The sequence below is a fragment of the Pygocentrus nattereri genome, chromosome 16 (assembly GCF_015220715.1).
Source record: "Pygocentrus nattereri isolate fPygNat1 chromosome 16, fPygNat1.pri, whole genome shotgun sequence".
In the NCBI taxonomy this organism is placed as follows: Eukaryota; Metazoa; Chordata; class Actinopteri; order Characiformes; family Serrasalmidae; genus Pygocentrus; species Pygocentrus nattereri.
The window spans coordinates 4,339,536-4,356,926 of NC_051226.1; the positions used below are offsets into that span (position 1 = coordinate 4,339,536).

Below are 17,391 nucleotides of genomic sequence, written 5' to 3' on the forward strand. Positions count from 1 at the left end.
CACAATCCACTGAAGTGATGTTTTCGGAGACGTTTTGACTCCACACACCCCGCCTCGACTCCAGGCTTTTTATTAAATGGTTCTGTTTTTAAAAATTAGTTTATAAAAAGAAACAAATATCTACTTTTCCACTGGGAAAAATTTATTTAAGGTACGCAATTGGACCTTAAAACCACTGTTGTACCTTTGAGGGAACGTTCACACTGTTTGTAGATTGATGAACGAATCATGTACTTTTACTTCTAACGGTGTAGGATAAAGACATACAAGGGAGGGGGCTTTAAACGCACTGTTCGTTATGAAGGAGTAGCCCGCTAGCCTGGACATCTCACAGCAGCCGTGGAGAGCACTGGCCACTCTGAGCCACAGTAGGCCTTGAGCAACCAGGCCAGGTCTTGCATGGTTGTTAGGTGTTCCATTTTCCTTACGTCCTTTATTATTTTTGATCTCTAGTCTTTTCCCCCTGTTTTTGTTTGTTTCCTTCGCCCTTACAGCAAGTGGATTATCGATTAAGAAATATGTCCTTTAGCCATTTTAGAAAGAAATTTGCAAGCCAGCTTAAGGTGAGTTTGGTGTTGCATGAATGTGAGTGTCTCTTTGAAGGGGAACATAACATCAGGAACTCATTTGGGAGCAGCTTTTGCTGGGAGGACACAGCTGGAACTTGTTGGTTTTAAGACTGGAAGGATGGAAGTGTTGAAGTGGCAGTGGAGTATAGAGTGGTTATGTGTACTTATAGGTCAGTGCTGCCACCCTGTGGCATTGATATTACACTGCAGATGAAAATCTCTTGTTTGAAAGGCAATAGGTGCAAACACACACACACACACACACACACACACACACACACACAGTAAGTACATAAAGCTCTTCCCTTGAGTTAACAAAATAGGATTTACCACCCAAACCTCTAACATACAGACAGAGGACAAATGACAGTCTAAGCCAATGTGCACTAAAGCTGTTTTGTTGGCTCCTGGTTGCCCAACACTTTACTGAGACATAATGAGAGCGTTTACATGTATCTAATAATCCGATAACTGCAGAAAATCAGACTTTCTGAGTCAATCAGGCAAAGGGGAAACTCCAGGTCTACAAGAGTCAGGCAATAATCGGATTTCTGTGTTGCAACCGGACAATAAAGTCACAGGAGATGACGTGACGTAAGCGTAACGTAAAAACTCAAACTTACAGCACTGTATGAAAGTCTGAGGCACCCAAGACCCATTTTCAAAATCTATTTATTTGTGTAGTTTGTGTTTATTTGCTGAGTGTTAATATTTATAGTCAATTTATAGAATATTAATGATTTTATGATGTAACTGATGATATTAACGAGTCTCTGTGGCGGCTGTGAAGGTGTCCAGGAAAAATATGGACCCGAGAAATTCTTGTTACCTTTTCATTGTGTTTGTTTTTATTTGAAACATGTATTTTATATTTCGCACAGTGCTGTACATCATCTAGAAGATGAAGAATATTTAAACCCTTCATTTTGTTAAGCGTCTATTTGGTTTCCGTGTCGCTCCAAAAGTGTTTTGCTGCGTCTCGCGGCAACACTGCTCACTTATTTCCGGTACCGCCGCCTGTTTTCGCACATGCTCAGACCGAGAAGTCCGAAAGAAATCAGAGTAAGAGATCGCAGCACTGAGAAATGTGATCACTGAGCTAAAACCCAGCTTCTTTATCAGGTTTATTAATCAGGTTTATAGATATCTTGCTGTTTACGTGACCATTTAAATAATCAGATAACGGCAGAAATCCATCATTATGATTGGACTATTGAGTGCATGTAGACACACTTGATGTTAGGGTTTTTTATTTGTCTGTAGATTGATATGCATGCGTGTACATAAGTAAACATAAAGCTGAAAAGCAATAGCCCTACAACAGTTGGATACAGAGAAAGGCAGAAATCCTTTAAACAGACGACCTTTCATCCATGCCTACATCTACCCACATTACATACCCAGACAGCTGACGGATGAAAGGAGAAACCTGAATGCACGAGTGGAGAAACATAACAAGCGCTGGCACATCCAGACGGGTTTACAGACTTCCAATTAAGCAATTAACATCCTACCACAATCTGTGCCATGTGGAAAAATGCTAAGCAGGCCCAAGTGACCATGATCGTGTATCAAGGGGAAAAGTGACTTTGAAAGAGGGTTCATTATCAGGGCATGGATATCAGGACCTTCAGTCACAGAGACTGGCAGTTAGTAGGAGCAGGGAGCAGCCCCTCCACATCTACAATGGGCTCCAGTCCAGAAAGCTCTCATTATGAAGGCAAACTCAGGTTTGAAAGTTGTGGTATAAGAACCACAGGCATTAATCTACAGAGATGTGGAAAACAGTGATTCAGTTTGATGAGCCATCCTCCTCCGCTGGGTGAGTGAATGCTTGACCCCTACACTCAGTGGGCTCTGTTATGCTGTGAGGGGGCATTTTGCTGGCATAGCTTGGGTCCACTTGTCCCTTTGGAGGGACTGCTCTCACCAAATTAATACAAAGTTACATTTATTCTATTAAACATATCTATCTTCATGGGAGTGGACTCTTCCGGGATGACAACATCACCATCCACACAGCATGCAGAGTGGCTAAATGGTTGGATGAGTATGAAAATAATATTAATCATATGCCACGGCCTTCACAGCCAACCTAAAGCTGAACTGTTAGTATGTTAGTAGTGGAGATGTCTGGTTTCAGATGAACGGTGTGGGGTCAGACTGGTCGCACATCTGCAGTTCCACATGGGAGGTGATGCCTGAGAAAGTCTCCTGGAGTGGAAGGAGATAGCCCAAAGCCTGGCCCTGACCAATGGGCCCTGTGTAGCGATAAGGCCGGACATTGAAGATTTTCACACAGTGCACTGAGGATAAGCAGAAAGTGGAAGTGAAAAGGCACATCGATGGAGAATGGAAGCTATCAACCAACAACTATCAACAGTTTTCTTTATATTATTAGAGCCTGATAGGCCTTCAGAGAGAATCTAGCACAGAAACTGCAGGTTCTTCTCCTGCCTGGTCTAGTAAGCTCACAGTAGACATCAAAAAGCAATACTACCGAGAATGACATAATTGTGACGTGTTATGACATAGTTATAACATGTTATTTGAGGTTGACTTCTTTAATTAGCACCATGCAAACTGCATGTCTAAGTCAGCACATACTTGCATCATATAAACATGAACAAAAACTTCAAGACAGATGGTGCTGTTGTTATTATCAAGTAATTACACAATACGGGCGATTTCTTTCATTAAATACTGAAATAAATTGCTTTGTGATGTTAAAAGACATCAGCCTTTTTTATGTTATTGCACATCCTTTCAAATTCTAATTATTCATGAGCAAATTCATGGCATAGCACTAGAGTGCAAATCTTCAAAAGATGATAATCAGTCAACTATGATCACCCTCTGATGACCATGACTGACAAGACCTGCTGTGTTGTTGGAAGAAAACATCATATCTCCAAGATGGGAACTTTACAGGAGAAGGAAAAAACAAACTTTACTTTCAATGTAAGTCAATGGAACCAGAATTTTTCACAAGTCATTTCGGGCCGTTTCTTTCGGTCGGTTCATCATGAAAATTACACACAATGTAAAAAGCCACACGTATGTTCAAATTATCATAAAAACTGAAAAATGGACAAAAATGGAGATACAAGGTTTTGGTATTGCATGAATGTGAGTGTCTCTTTAAAGAGCAGCATAACATCAGTGACTCATTTGGGAACAGCCATTGATGGGAGGACACAGCTGGAACTTGTTGGTTTTAAGATTGGGAAGAATGGGGGAAGGCTGGAAGTGTTGAAGTGGCAGTGGACTATAGAGTGGTCATATGTACTTGTAGGTCAGTGCTGCCACCCTGTGGCATGGATGCTACACTGCAGATGAAAAAAGGCAATAGGTGCAAAATATTCCCCGCCCCCTGCCCAACCACCACACACACACACACACACACACACACACACACACACACACACACACACACAAAGCTCTTCCCTTGAGTTAGCAAAATAGAATTTACCCCCCTAACCACTAAAATACAGACAAACAACGAGGTTTTGTTTCTACAACAGCGATACACAACACTTCTTATGTCATTAAAACAATGGTACAAAACTTTTTCACACATACCAGAGTTAGAGAGCTTGATGCCATCATAGTGAAAGATGTGGCCAGCTTTCCTCCCAACAGGACCTCCCAGATTTCCAGAGAAAGGAGCAGTGATGATGCCATAATCATCACACACTACATCCACAGCCTTGTGTATAGCGCCCTCACTGAGAAAGAACCATAGCTACGGTTACAGCAGAAACAGAGCACACAGAGGAAGTCCAACTAAAAAATGTGACCGTTGCTAACAGTTTGGGGACATCTTGACTTTTTTGATCCACTTTCACTGTTATTTAAAATTAAGGAGGAAAAATACCTGCAAAGATTTGACATCTGAAATGGATACATTGTTCATCAAAGTCTATTTCTCGATATGGAGAGCAGGTTTTAAACAGTGACTAGACGGTTTTCTTTTCCAAACGGTTCTAAAAAGGACATGTTGAATCTCTTTTGTCCCAAAGCTGGTTAAAACCCCTGATGAGCGCTGACATGTGGTCACCAAGACACTATCATGAAAAACCTGCCACTGTCTTCAGTAGCTTTAGTCAGGGAACAACTGCACCATAGTCTGCTCCAGTTATCTTGTTGAAGGGGCACCGATTCCGTATATCTTGTCTGGATTCCAGGCTTTTTATTTATTTTTTTTCAACTAAAAAAGGCATGAAAAGGTACAACTACGCCCCTTTTCCCTGGGAAAGTGAGTGTAGTGAACCTTTCAAACTCATTTAACCTGCACAATTGGACCATAAGGACCTTGTTGTACTTCTGTGGGTACATGGACACGGTTTGTACCTTGCGGGACAAAGATACACCAGAACGCTTCCCTTTTTCTGATGCTGTACTGTCACAAATATTTATGCACATCGTTTTCCTTTAAATATAAACTCTCAGAAAAAAAGGTACGACACTGTCACTGGGGCAGTACCCTTTTTGTCACTGTGGTGGTACCCTCAGGGGTACATCCCAGTACATCCCAGGGAACAAAACTGTACCTTAATCCACTGAAATGACATTATCTAAGCTGTACTGACTCCACGCCTCCAGGCTTTTTATTTTATTGTTCTGTTTTAAAACATTCATTTAGAAAAAAGATACCAATATCTACTTTTCCACTCGAAAAAACTTACTTAAGGTACAGAGTTGGACCTTAAAACCGCTGTTGCACCTTTGAGGGTACACTCACATTGTTTGTACCTTGATGAACGTATGGTGAACATATCATGCATGGTACCTTCATTTCTAACAGTGTACCTGCTTAGTCTGTAAACACGTCAACCTACTGGAATGAAAACATGGCCATCAGAAGAAAAACATTTGAAAAGCCAGGCGTCCCCAAACTTTTGACGGGCAGTGGATCGGGTCAGGGGGAGTTGTAATATTCAAAACTGCAGCTCTCCAAAGATACCTTCTGGCGTTAAAGCCGCCACATCCGAACCTGTCACACGCCCGCACCCTGTTGTGATGAGTGCCGGCGCATAGGACGTCCCAGGCGGCTGCTAAAAGACATGCAGACTAGTGTTCAAACGTGGTCAACAACAGAAAACAGTGCTAAAATATAAAATATCGCTGTGGCTGGAAGAAAATCTGGTACCTCCATCTCTCGTTTTTCAGTTTTTGACATAGTTTGAAAGTGTCGCTTTACATTGTGTGTAAATTTCATGATGAGTCGACTTGGAAAGACGTCTGGTTCCATTGACTTACATTAAAAGCAAAGTAGGTTTTGTAACTTCTCCCGTAAAATTTCCGTTTTGGAGATACGAGGTTTTCTTTCTGATAACAGCGATACGTACAATACAACATATATAATATACAATATAATACGGGGGCTCCCAAATGGCATCCGTCTCCAAGAGAGCACAACTGGCCTCGCTCTCTGGGTGGGCAGGATGGCCCCCCCCTTTCCCCACATCACTCAGCACGATGTCTGCGCAGGCGTCTGTCAGCTGATGGTAAGTGTTCTCCTCTGAGCGCGCTCAGCTGTCCAATGACGTTGCTTGAGCGGCAGTTTGAAAAGATGCGGTGGCGCTTCACAGGTCTCGGAGGAAGCCTGCGCTGCCTTCACCCTCCTAGTACTGGTAGTATCGTGTGACAGGGGGAGTCCTAACTGGTGCGTGGAACTGGACACAACTAAACTGGGGAGATAATCGGAGAAAGCTGTGAAAAATGAAGAACCGTAGGATGTGTCCAGAATGATGAACAGAGCTCAGAGATGTAGATGGTTCCAGAAAACCGCCTAAAATCGAGAATGAAGGCAAACTCAGGAACATGAATCAATGGTTATATGAACGTATTATGATTATTGCACACGTTTCTGTTGAATCAAGCAGAGTAGAATCAATATGTGCAATAATAACAATTGTGTGTGCATTAACTCAGAGGGACACTAACTTAATTTAAATAATTTAAATAATTGTAACTGCTTTATACCTGATGCTTCATATTACTATCACAATCACCGCCACCTTACCATATTCATAAGTACTTAAATCTGGTGTACATACTGTAAATTCTCTATATTGTCTTAAATTATTAGTAAAGTGTTTATTTTTACATAAACGGCTGCAACTGTAACAACTGCAATTTCCCCCTGGGATCAATAAAGGAATCTGAATCTGAATCTGAATCTGAATCTGAATCTAAATCTGAATCTGAATCTGAATCTGAATCTGAATCTAAATCTGAATCTGAATCTGAATCTGAATCTGAATCTGAATCTGAATATAATCCGCAAACGATGACTTTGTTACCTCAATACATAACACAATACATTTAAGACTTTCTTGCTGTTGAAGAACCTCTTTGGTTACATTTTTTGAGACCATAATAAAATAAAAAAAATTGATTTTCCAAGCGGGGATCAAATCTTGAGGCTGATAGCTATTAGCTGTAATTTAATAATTCAAAATACTAACTTAGAAAACCATTTGGTGTCTAGTTTAATCCGTGTGAGCTATTGTTAAAAAAAACATTATAATAAGTGGCCATTTTTTCAAGGTAGTGTACGTTTTCCCAGAAACAGGAACGATCAAATCCAGGGTTGATCAGCCTCTCGGCCACAAAGCTTCCTCGGGTGATTCTTGGGCCTGCATTGAGGGGGCAAAAGTGGACTGTAGTGGGCCATCGAAGGCACTTTGCAATAAAAATCAGTTATTAAAATACATTTTCACATGGTAAACAATGTGAATCTAAGTGCTGCAGCACAGTACAAAGCAGCTCCTTCAAATTTTTGTCCCTTGTCTCTAGAAACAAAATACACTCCTATTGATGCTTCATTGGTTCTCTCTCGAGCGAATAGTGTAAAGTAATCAATAGAAGAAACATTCAGCTTAATGTGCCACCATTCTGCTTGATTTCTGGCATAAAACCAGCTCACTTTAGTCTAGCCCAGGGGCCGGCAACCCAAATGTTAAGAAGAGCCATTTAGTCTTTTCAAAATCAACATATCAAACCAGTTTGGCAGCCACAACATTTTATGTCCACAGTCATAATATAGTAAATATCTCAGTTTGCGCTGATGTGCTAGTATAGAAATATAATATAAATGAAAACGCAGACTTACTTCGCTCTGCTTTAAGCTTCAGCTCATCTACAGCCGCTTTTCTCGCATCTCCAGCAGGAAACATTTTTTCCGCAAAAGTAGGATCTTTTCTGGTAAACTTTCTCTCAATATTTGAGATTTCACGAGGCTGAAGTCGCTTCTTATTCTCTAGCATCTTGTTTGAAGTTTCTCATTCCACCTTAAATGGTGACTGAGGCAGCAGAATGTAACTGCTTCACCATTTAAGGCGGAACGGGAAAATTCAAACAAGAAGCTGGCAAGAAGCGAATTCAGCCACATTTTTGGTGTTTGTCAGTTTCTCATTGCAGATTGAACTTATTAGGAAACCAGCTGGAGTGATTATAAACACAAATACGTCCATCTGTCTCCAAATCACCGGTTTAATTTGAACTTTCTCTTTGCTGTTTTGTTGTACTAGCTAGGCGAGATTGTTGTCTGCATTGCTATGGTGACCAGCAGTCTGTGTGCCAGTCTTCAGGCTTAAAGGGTGAATCAGCAGTTCTACATTAACTCCAGCGTTTAAGAGCATTTGTTAAACTGAACGATCAGCAGAGCTTTATTTACTGTAGAGGAGGATTATTTTATTATTACCTACTGATCTGATTCAGCTGTGGAGCCACGACAGGGCAGTAAAAGAGCTGCATGCTGCACCGGAGCCACACGTTGCGACCCCTGGCCTAATCAGTTAATATTTTATAAAAAATGTATGTTCAATGACACATGTTGAATGTTGCAGGGGTCAAACATCTCTATGTTGAAAACTGCCCTAAAAATGACCGTTTCCTGCTGGGTTTTTATGCTTTGTAGTGATAAACTGGCAAGACTTGAGGTGGAAAAGGCTGAGAAGCCCTGATCTAAATGAGGAACATACAGCATCACCTGGTATGCAGCACTGGCGTGTCTTCCCTCCTGAACATTTGTCCTTTAGGTACCTCCCCTGGCAGATGTAGCTGCGTTTCTGGCAGATTCCTCCGATGCTAGTACAGCCCGGCTCGTTTCTAGGCAGCCTGTTTATCTCACTGCTGTTCCTGCGTGCTTCGCTTGGTCGGTTGTTTATGGCCCTTTTCCCCTTTTCGGCTTTCAGAATCCCTTTTCTTTCTGCCTTGTTCTTCGGATTTTGAGCAGCAACTCCAAATAGCAACACTTACAACACAAAGCAAGAGAACAGTGACATTCAGAGTTCATTCTCCAGTGAGGGGTCCATGCATAAGGAAAATGAGCCCTCAAAGAAAGAGGAAAAAACAAAGCCCTCAAAGAAAATTTTTTTTTCCCAGATTTACCAACAATAACATTACAAATAAAAACTCAGTAAACACATGTAGGTTCACTGGAGGTTTCAGTGAGTAAATAAATGGCTATATTTTTCACTGTAGACATTGTGACCCCTGATATTACCATCACTGTGAAGATACACCGATCAGGCGTAACATCATGACCACCTCCTTGTTTCTACGCTTACTGTCCATTTGATCAGCTCCACTTACTTTATAGCTGGTCTTTGTAGTTCTACAGTTACAGACTGTAGTCCATCTGTTTCTCTGATACTCTGTTGCCCTGTTCTTCAGTGGTCAGGACCCCCATGGACCCTCACAGAGCAGGTACTATTTGGGTGGTGGGTCATTCTTCATTTTAGTGCTACCTTGAAAATAGTTCCACCTTCATTTCTGGTTCTTCTGAGTTCTTAGATTCTCAGTACCTGACTCACAGCATAAGTGCAGATGTTCAGACAGCTACTTACAGCACGCCGTGAGAGTGACAGCCAGAGGGAATTTCAACATCTTGTAAGCCCAAAGACGGAAATGCCTGAAAAGCAAGAAAACAGCATCAAATCGAGACGTTCGATACGTGAGATCAGAGCTATATTTCATTCTGCAGGTCCTTCAAACAGCTTATTCAGACAAAGCTCACCACTGTGTGAAGCTGTGAGTTGGGTTTGAGGGTCTAACAGAGGATACAGTGTGCAGGCTCAAGCATACTGTAGTCCAAACGCGGTGAACCTCGAGTCAGGACAGCCTGCCTTTGTCAATATTGATACTGGCTTTTAAGCACATGCCCTCTCGCCTGTTATGAAGCATTCCTTATTTCAAAACCTGGAGACGTGGTCAGATTCGCAGGAGAAGCCGTCATAGTCTTCAGGGATGGTGAAAACAAGTAAGATTCATGGTTCAGTATTGCATATATTTAATTAGTCTGGGGATTTAAAGCAAAACATCAGCCAAAAAACAGATGTGCACAAATTGTTTCCCCTTGCTCAAGTACACCGATCAGGCGTGACATCCTGACCACCTCCTCGTTTCTACGCTCACTGTCCACTTTATCAGCTCCACTTACTGTATAGTTCCACTCTGTAGTTCTACAGTTACAGACTGTAGTCCATCTGTTTCTCTGATACTCTGTTACCCTGTTCTTCAGTGGTCAGGACCCCCATGGACCCTCACAGAGCAGGTACTTGTGTGTGGTCATCCTCTAGTCCGTCATCAGTGGTCACAGGACGCTGCCCACAGGACGCTGTTGGCTGGATATTTTTGGTATTTGTTTAAAGATTTCATGCTTGACCATTGCAGTAAGCCCACCTGCTAGCTGTGTTTGACCAAGCTCATCGGCCTTAGTGACCATCCAGAAGACGCTGCCTGCGGCACAGAACACTGCAGTGATGACATGAGTGTTTAGTCTGCACTAGAGGTCTTCAGGTGTGAGGACCTTCAATCCAGGTTCCAGATTTTGTAAACACTGGTAGTTGACTCAACTGTTGGTGGTGCTGATTGGCCACCTAGGGTTATACATACCAGTGACTGCAAGGTCCAGATTTGAGGACCTGTGGTCTGCACTATAATAGCCATTCTGCTTGTCTAAAAAGTGATAAGCATCAGAGCCGGTTTATGAGGAGCCTGGCCACTTCCTATTTCCCTTGTTATATCAAAAACAGGACTGCTAAACAGCAGAGGGCGCTCGTGAGGGAATCCACAATGAATGGGAGTGAATGGCACTCGCCCAGAATGTTTCTTTAATTTTAGAAAGTAGAAAGTTGCATTTCACTAAAAAAAACAAAGAAATCTCGCCCATAAGTTTCCGTTTTATCTGCAGCAAACGGGGTTTGGTCAGCAGGAGGCGGGCTTTACTGCTAGAGCGGGATGATTGATGGGCAAGCGGAGCAGCTCATTGGCTGTTCGCGCTCTCTGACGTCATGGTCGTTTTAAACTCCTATAGCTCGAGTTTAAAAGCTCTTAAAAATATAACAGCGGTGTTAAAATGTTTTATGTTCATTGTTCAGGAAATGATTGTATTCATTTCCATTAAAAATGTTTCAGCTTTTATAAACTGTGATTTTGCTCAAATGCTCCACATAAGCTCATTCATTTGGACTCACTCGGGAGCGCCCCCTAGTGTTTGAGAAACCCGGAAGACATCACCGAGTGGTAATTCTCCTCTCTACAAGTTCTCTGCAAGTGCTCCTTGAAAGCTTCCTCTTTTTTGACATTCGTGCTGCTGACATATTAGGATTTGGTCATCGGTTGAACAATCAAGCGTCTTCAGTTATGATCTAAACATAGATCACCTTCTTCTCAGTTTCACGCTCCCCGCTGAAATGCGTCTACACAGCTCAAGTTTCAGAGAAGAACTTTTATCACAAAAGCCTAAAAAAAGCCACACAGCATTAAAGTCATGCTGCAGCGCCCTCTGCTGTACCACTGTGGAGCTGCGCAGTAGTGATTGTAATTTCAGCACAACAAAATTTCAGCCTTATAGTTTCTTAAAAGCCAACTCATGCTAAATTACTGCTAAATGCCATGTAAACAGCTTTTATTTTACTTTAACTCCAAGTTATTATAATCAGGGTGTTGTTCATAGGATAATAATCTTAATTGTTATTTTTCTTGACAACTGCAGCTACAGTTTTTACTTACTACTGTCTCTACTATTTATTTGTTGACCTATTTCAGGTCTTTTTTAGTGCTTATTTTTTTTCATGCATGTTTTCAGTTTTATTTGGAGTACAGACAGTAAACTGCTAGTGTTTTGTTTGTTTTTTTAACTTTTTTGCTTCAGTTGCTTTAATATTAGTTCAGGGTTGCATAAATTTCTATAAAAATAAAGGTATTATAATTATTATTCACCATGGCGATTAGAGGTAAGAGGTAATGGAACTAAATAATGGTAATATAGCTGTAATGGAAGTATAGAAATATTTGAACTAAGTATTGGGACAAGAAAGGTAATAGAACTATATAGACAACAGCACTACAGAATTAATGGAATTGTAGAAATAATTGAATTATAGAATTGATAGAACTACAGAGAAAATAGATGGATGGATGGATGGATGGATGGAGATAATGGAGCTATAGAAATAATGGGACTATAGAGGGAACAGAATTACAGAGGCAATGAAACTAGAAATAATGGAATTATATTATAATAATATAAGATATGGAGCTATAGAAATAATGGAATTATACAAGTAATGGAACTATAGAGGTAATGGAGCTATAGACATAATGAAATTATACAAGTAGTGGAACTATAGAGGTAATGGAGCTATAGACATAATGGAATATACCATTAATGGAACTATAGAGGTAATGGAGCTATAGACATAATGAAATTATATAAGTAGTGGAACTATAGAGGTAATGGATCTATAGACATAATGGAATATACCATTAATGGAACTATAGAGGTAATGGAGCTATAGACATAATGGAATATACCATTAATGGAACTATAGAGGTAATGGAGCTATAGACATAATGAAATTATATAAGTAGTGGAACTATAGAGGTAATGGATCTATAGACATAATGGAATATACCATTAATGGAACTATAGAGGTAATGGAGCTATAGACATAATGAAATTATATAAGTAGTGGAACTATAGAGGTAATGGATCTATAGACATAATGGAATATACCATTAATGGAACTATAGAGGTAATGGAGCTATAGACATAATGAAATTATATAAGTAGTGGAACTATAGAGGTAATGGAGCTATAGACATAATGGAATATACCATTAATGGAACTATAGAGGTAATGGAGCTATAGACATAATGGAATATACCATTAATGGAACTATAGAGGTAATGGATCTATAGACATAATGGAATATACCATTAATGGAACTATAGAGGTAATGGAGCTATAGACATAATGAAATTATATAAGTAGTGGAACTATAGAGGTAATGGATCTATAGACATAATGGAATATACCATTAATGGAACTATAGAGGTAATGGAGCTATAGACATAATGAAATTATATAAGTAGTGGAACTATAGAGGTAATGGATCTATAGACATAATGGAATATACCATTAATGGAACTCGGCTCTTAAACCGAGAGAAGGTGATTTGACTGTTGTATAACCACATCTTCTTACAGTATATTCATTCTACCTCACCCGGTTTTACAACTGTGCCAATAGTTGCTGGAAAATACTTCAGCCACACCTTCGTGCTCCGGTGCCAGGATTCTGCACACAGAAATAGAGGATAAAATATTTTTACATATGAAATGTAACTGGGCAATTTGACTGGGCGGTGTCCAAACATTTGCATACAGCTGTAACAGAATTTGCCTCCTACCTTCTTTTCTTCCTTTTTCTCTTTCTACACCAAATCCCAAAGGACCTGAAAATCATCATAGGAGTTCAATCACAAAACATACAGAGTTAAGCTGCTCTGATCACTCTTTCATTAAAACCTAGACAGTCTTCTGTTTACCTCAGAATGACGGACAGAGCTTGAGGGTGATACATCATCTGCATCTTCCTGAGCAGCTTCAGTACAGTTCACCAAGAAAGCTCTAGGCCTCTAAAGCTACATCTTCCAGAGGGTTTAAATGTCTCACAATCCTCATCATCTTCATCATCAGGCCAGATCCAGCACATAACTCCTCTATTTCAGGACTCCAAGATCTGGACCATGTCTCTCCAGAAGAAACACTTTCAATGCTCTGTTTCAGCTTATAAGTCCTCCTCATGGGCTTCAGATGAGGAATAACTCCCCAGCCCATCACTGTGGGTATGAAACACTGGAGAAGGTCTTCATGGTTTCATATCTACCAGGGTACATTTGCTAATAGCTTCAGTGATGGTGTTTGTGATGCTTCTGATCTCTCTCAGACCAAAGCGAGATGCTTCCATCAGCCAGTTCTTCATGGCAAGGCTGTGATGTGCTTCACTGACAGTGACAGAATCGGCTTCAGTTTCAACAACTAACAGCCGACCACCAAGTGTCTGACAGCTGACTGACCCCTGCCAGGTTCTCCAACTACAACACTAAGGCCCAATTCCATTCCTTATATTCACCCCTACTCCCTGTTTGAGAGTCGCCTCTCGGGGTGCAATTGTTTTTAATATCACCCACCCATAAATCTTCTGCGATAAGAAGCTGAAGTCAGATCCTCGCCAGCTCCTCATTCAAATTGTCCCGTTCCGCCTTAAATGGAGCAGCAGTTCTGATGCCTGAGGCCCAGAATTTAACTACTGTAAGTGCATCTGGCTTGAGGCTAACATAACACGGAACATAACACAAATTGGTGCAGTGAAACACCACATACACACTAGTGAAGACACACACACAAGGGGGCAGTGAGCACACTTACCTGAAGCGGTGGGCAGCCCTATCCGCAGCGCCCAGAGAGCACCTTACCCGCACGCTGTCAGCTCGGGGAATCGAACCAGCAAGACTGGTTCCCTAACCACCAGCCCATGACTGCCCCAAACACCGTGTTTAATTCTATGGGATAAAGAAAGACAATGGAAATGAAATATGCTTCTGTGGTGGTCCTGTGGGGGTCCTGACCACTGAAGAACAGGGTAAAAGGGGGCTAACAAGGTATCAGAGAAACAGATGGACTACAGTCTGTAACTGTAGAGCTATCTATCTATCTATCTATCTATCTATCTATCTATCTATCTACCTATATATATATATATATATATATATATATATATATATATATATATATATATATATATATATACAGTGGGTTGCAAAAGTATTCATACCCCTTGAACTTTTCCATATTTTGTCACATTACAACCACAAACATAAATATATTTCACTGGAATTTAATGTGAAAGACCAACACAAAGTGGTATACAATTGTGAAGTGGAAAGAAAATCATACATGAATCAAAACATTTTTTACAAATAAAAAACTAATAAGTGCGACGTGCAAAAGTATTCAGCCCCCTTTTCCCTGAGTGCAACCAATTGCATTCAGAAGTTGCCTGATGACTGCTAATGACTCAAAAGGGTCCACCTGTGTGTAATCTAATCTCAGTACAAATACAGCTGCTCCGTGACGGCCTCAGATGTTGGTTAAGAGAATATTGGGGAGCAAACAGCATCATGAAGTCCAAAGAACACACCAGACAGGTTAGGAATATGGTTTTGGAGAAGTTTAAAGCAGGCTTAGGTTATAAAAAGATTTCCCAAGCTTTGAACATCTCACGGAGCACTGTTCAATCCATCATCCGGAAATGGAAAGAGTATGGCACCACAGTAAACCTGCCAAGACAAGGCCGTCCACCTAAACTTACAGGCCGAACAAGGAGATCACTGATCAGAGAGGCAGCCAAGAGGCCCATGGTGACTCTGGATGAAATGCAGAGAGCCACAGCTCAGGTGGGGGAAACTGTCCACAGGACAACAATTAGTCGTGCACTACACAAATGTGGTCTTTATGGAAGAGTGGCAAGGAGAAAGCCATTGTTAAAAGAAAACCATAAGAAGTCCCGTTTGCAGTTTGCCAGAAGCCATGTTGAGGACACAGCAAACATGTGGAAGAAGGTGCTTTGGTCAGACGAGACCAAAATAGAACTTTTTGGCCACAATGCAAAACGCTATGCGTGGCGGAGAAATAACACTGCACATCACTCTGAAAACACCATCCCCACTGTCAAATATGGTGGTGGCAGCATCATGCTCTGGGGGTGCTTCTCTTCAGCAGGGACCGGGAAGTTGGTCAAAGTTGATGGGAAGATGGATGGAGCCAAATACAGGGCAATCTTGGAAGAAAACCTGTTGGAGTCAGCAAAAGATTTGAGACTGGGGCGGAGGTTCACCTTCCAGCAGGACAACGACCCTAAACATAAAGCCAGAGCTACAATGGAGTGGTTTAAAAAAAGAATATTCATGTGTTAGAATGGCCCAGTCAGAGTCCAGACCTAAACCCAATTGAGAATTTGTGGCAAGATCTCAAAACTGCTGTTCACAAACGCTCTCCATCCAATCTGACTGAGCTTGAGCTGTTTTGCAAGGAGGAATGGGCAAGAATTTCAGTCACTAGATGTGCAAAGCTGGTGGAGACATACCCTAAAAGACTTGCAGCTGTAATTGCAGCAAAAGGTGGCTCCACAAAGTATTGACTCAGGGGGGCTGAATACTTTTGCACGTCGCACTTATTAGTTTTTTATTTGTAAAAAATGTTTTGATTCATGTATGATTTTCTTTCCACTTCACAATTGTATACCACTTTGTGTTGGTCTTTCACATTAAATTCCAGTGAAATATATTTATGTTTGTGGTTGTAATGTGACAAAATATGGAAAAGTTCAAGGGGTATGAATACTTTTGCAACCCACTGTATATGTATGTATCTATATCTCTCTCTCTATATATATATATATATATATATATATATATATATCTCTCTTTCTCTCTCTCTCTCTCTCTCTCTCTCTATATATATATATATATATATATATAATGTGTGTGTATATAAGGACTGTAATGGTTTAACAGGACTGATTCCAGATGCACTTGATGGTTTCCTAATAGCATCTAAAGGTGTCCACCAGGAAACTAGTCATCTATAATGGTGACCATTAAGCCAATTCCCATTAAAAGCACAGCCGCCAGGTTTTAATCCTAATGGTTCCAATGGTCTCTTTTTCAGATGGCTGATAAAATAGACTGTGAGTGTAGATACAAGGAACATGAAGGTGGTGGTTTCAACAGAAATGTTGCACTAATTTGTGCACTGAAATAAAAAAGTGGCACATACGGTTCTTCATGGAGGAACTTATTTTCTACAAGACATGCCATTAGACCGGGGTGTCCAAACTTTTGCACAGGACTGTATACTTGGATTATTTTAGTAAACTGTTTCATTTTAAAGTCACATAATTCTTTGCGCGTGCACTCTATATGTAATCTTGTGTGGTGTTGATGTGTTTGTTACTCAGCGGGGTCTGTCACCCTTGTTTAAAATCAATAGAGCCGTTATAATTAATGTGAAAACACCAGATGTTTAAAATATCACAAGCGGCCAGCATTCTTTAGCAGCTGTAGCCAGTCAGCAGCCTGCCCACGTTGCCCACGTCGCCCACCCTCACACACACACACATATACACACACACTACCAGCAGGCCATGTAGGAGGAGAACAGAGTGAAGGACACAGCACCCCCCACACGTTCACTCCCCGCGGATTCACCCCAACACCGCGTGTGTAGTATGAATGTTGTATTTTACATGATCTTTGCAGAAAATGAGCAAACGGAAAGAATCTGAGGCTGAAATAATAATAAATAGCATTATTTGTTGTTTTGATAAACATTGAAAATGGGTCCCACAGAGCTGGACACCACACAAGGGTTAAAATCAAGATCAATGTTTGAGTGACATGGTGGTTTTCCGCGTTAGGTGCACTTGTCATCCACAAGGGGGCGACAAACAGCGTTTAAGCGT

General features: G+C 40.9%; 1 protein-coding gene across 1 annotated transcript; it reads right to left on the reverse strand.

Annotated features, from left to right (window-relative positions):
• Nucleotides 1-1,828: 1,828 nt before the first annotated feature.
• On the reverse strand, nt 1,829-9,675 carry LOC108444113 (myeloid protein 1-like). Its single transcript, XM_017725094.2, has 6 exons — nt 9,598-9,675; nt 9,428-9,492; nt 8,569-8,832; nt 5,536-5,626; nt 4,152-4,297; nt 1,829-2,875 (listed from the first exon to the last, which is right to left on the reverse strand). The coding sequence occupies exons 2-6, from the start codon at nt 9,465-9,467 to the stop codon at nt 2,709-2,711; spliced, it is 708 nt and encodes a 235-aa protein (XP_017580583.1). The 5' UTR covers nt 9,468-9,492; nt 9,598-9,675; the 3' UTR covers nt 1,829-2,708.
• Nucleotides 9,676-17,391: the final 7,716 nt, after the last annotated feature.

What these genes read in the sequence shown, in the direction of transcription:
- LOC108444113 (XM_017725094.2), bottom strand. Translation starts at nt 9,467, where the DNA reads ATGTTGAAATTCCCTCTGGCTGTCACTCTCACGGCGTGCT. An exon ending in TGTCACTCTCACGGCGTGCT is followed by an intron (nt 8,833 to 9,427) that starts GTAAGTAGCTGT and finishes TTGTGTTGTAAG; the next exon opens with TGTTGCTATTTGGAGTTGCT. An exon ending in CATCAAGCTCTCTAACTCTG is followed by an intron (nt 2,876 to 4,151) that starts GTATGTGTGAAA and finishes GCTTATCCTCAG; the next exon opens with TGCACTGTGTGAAAATCTTC.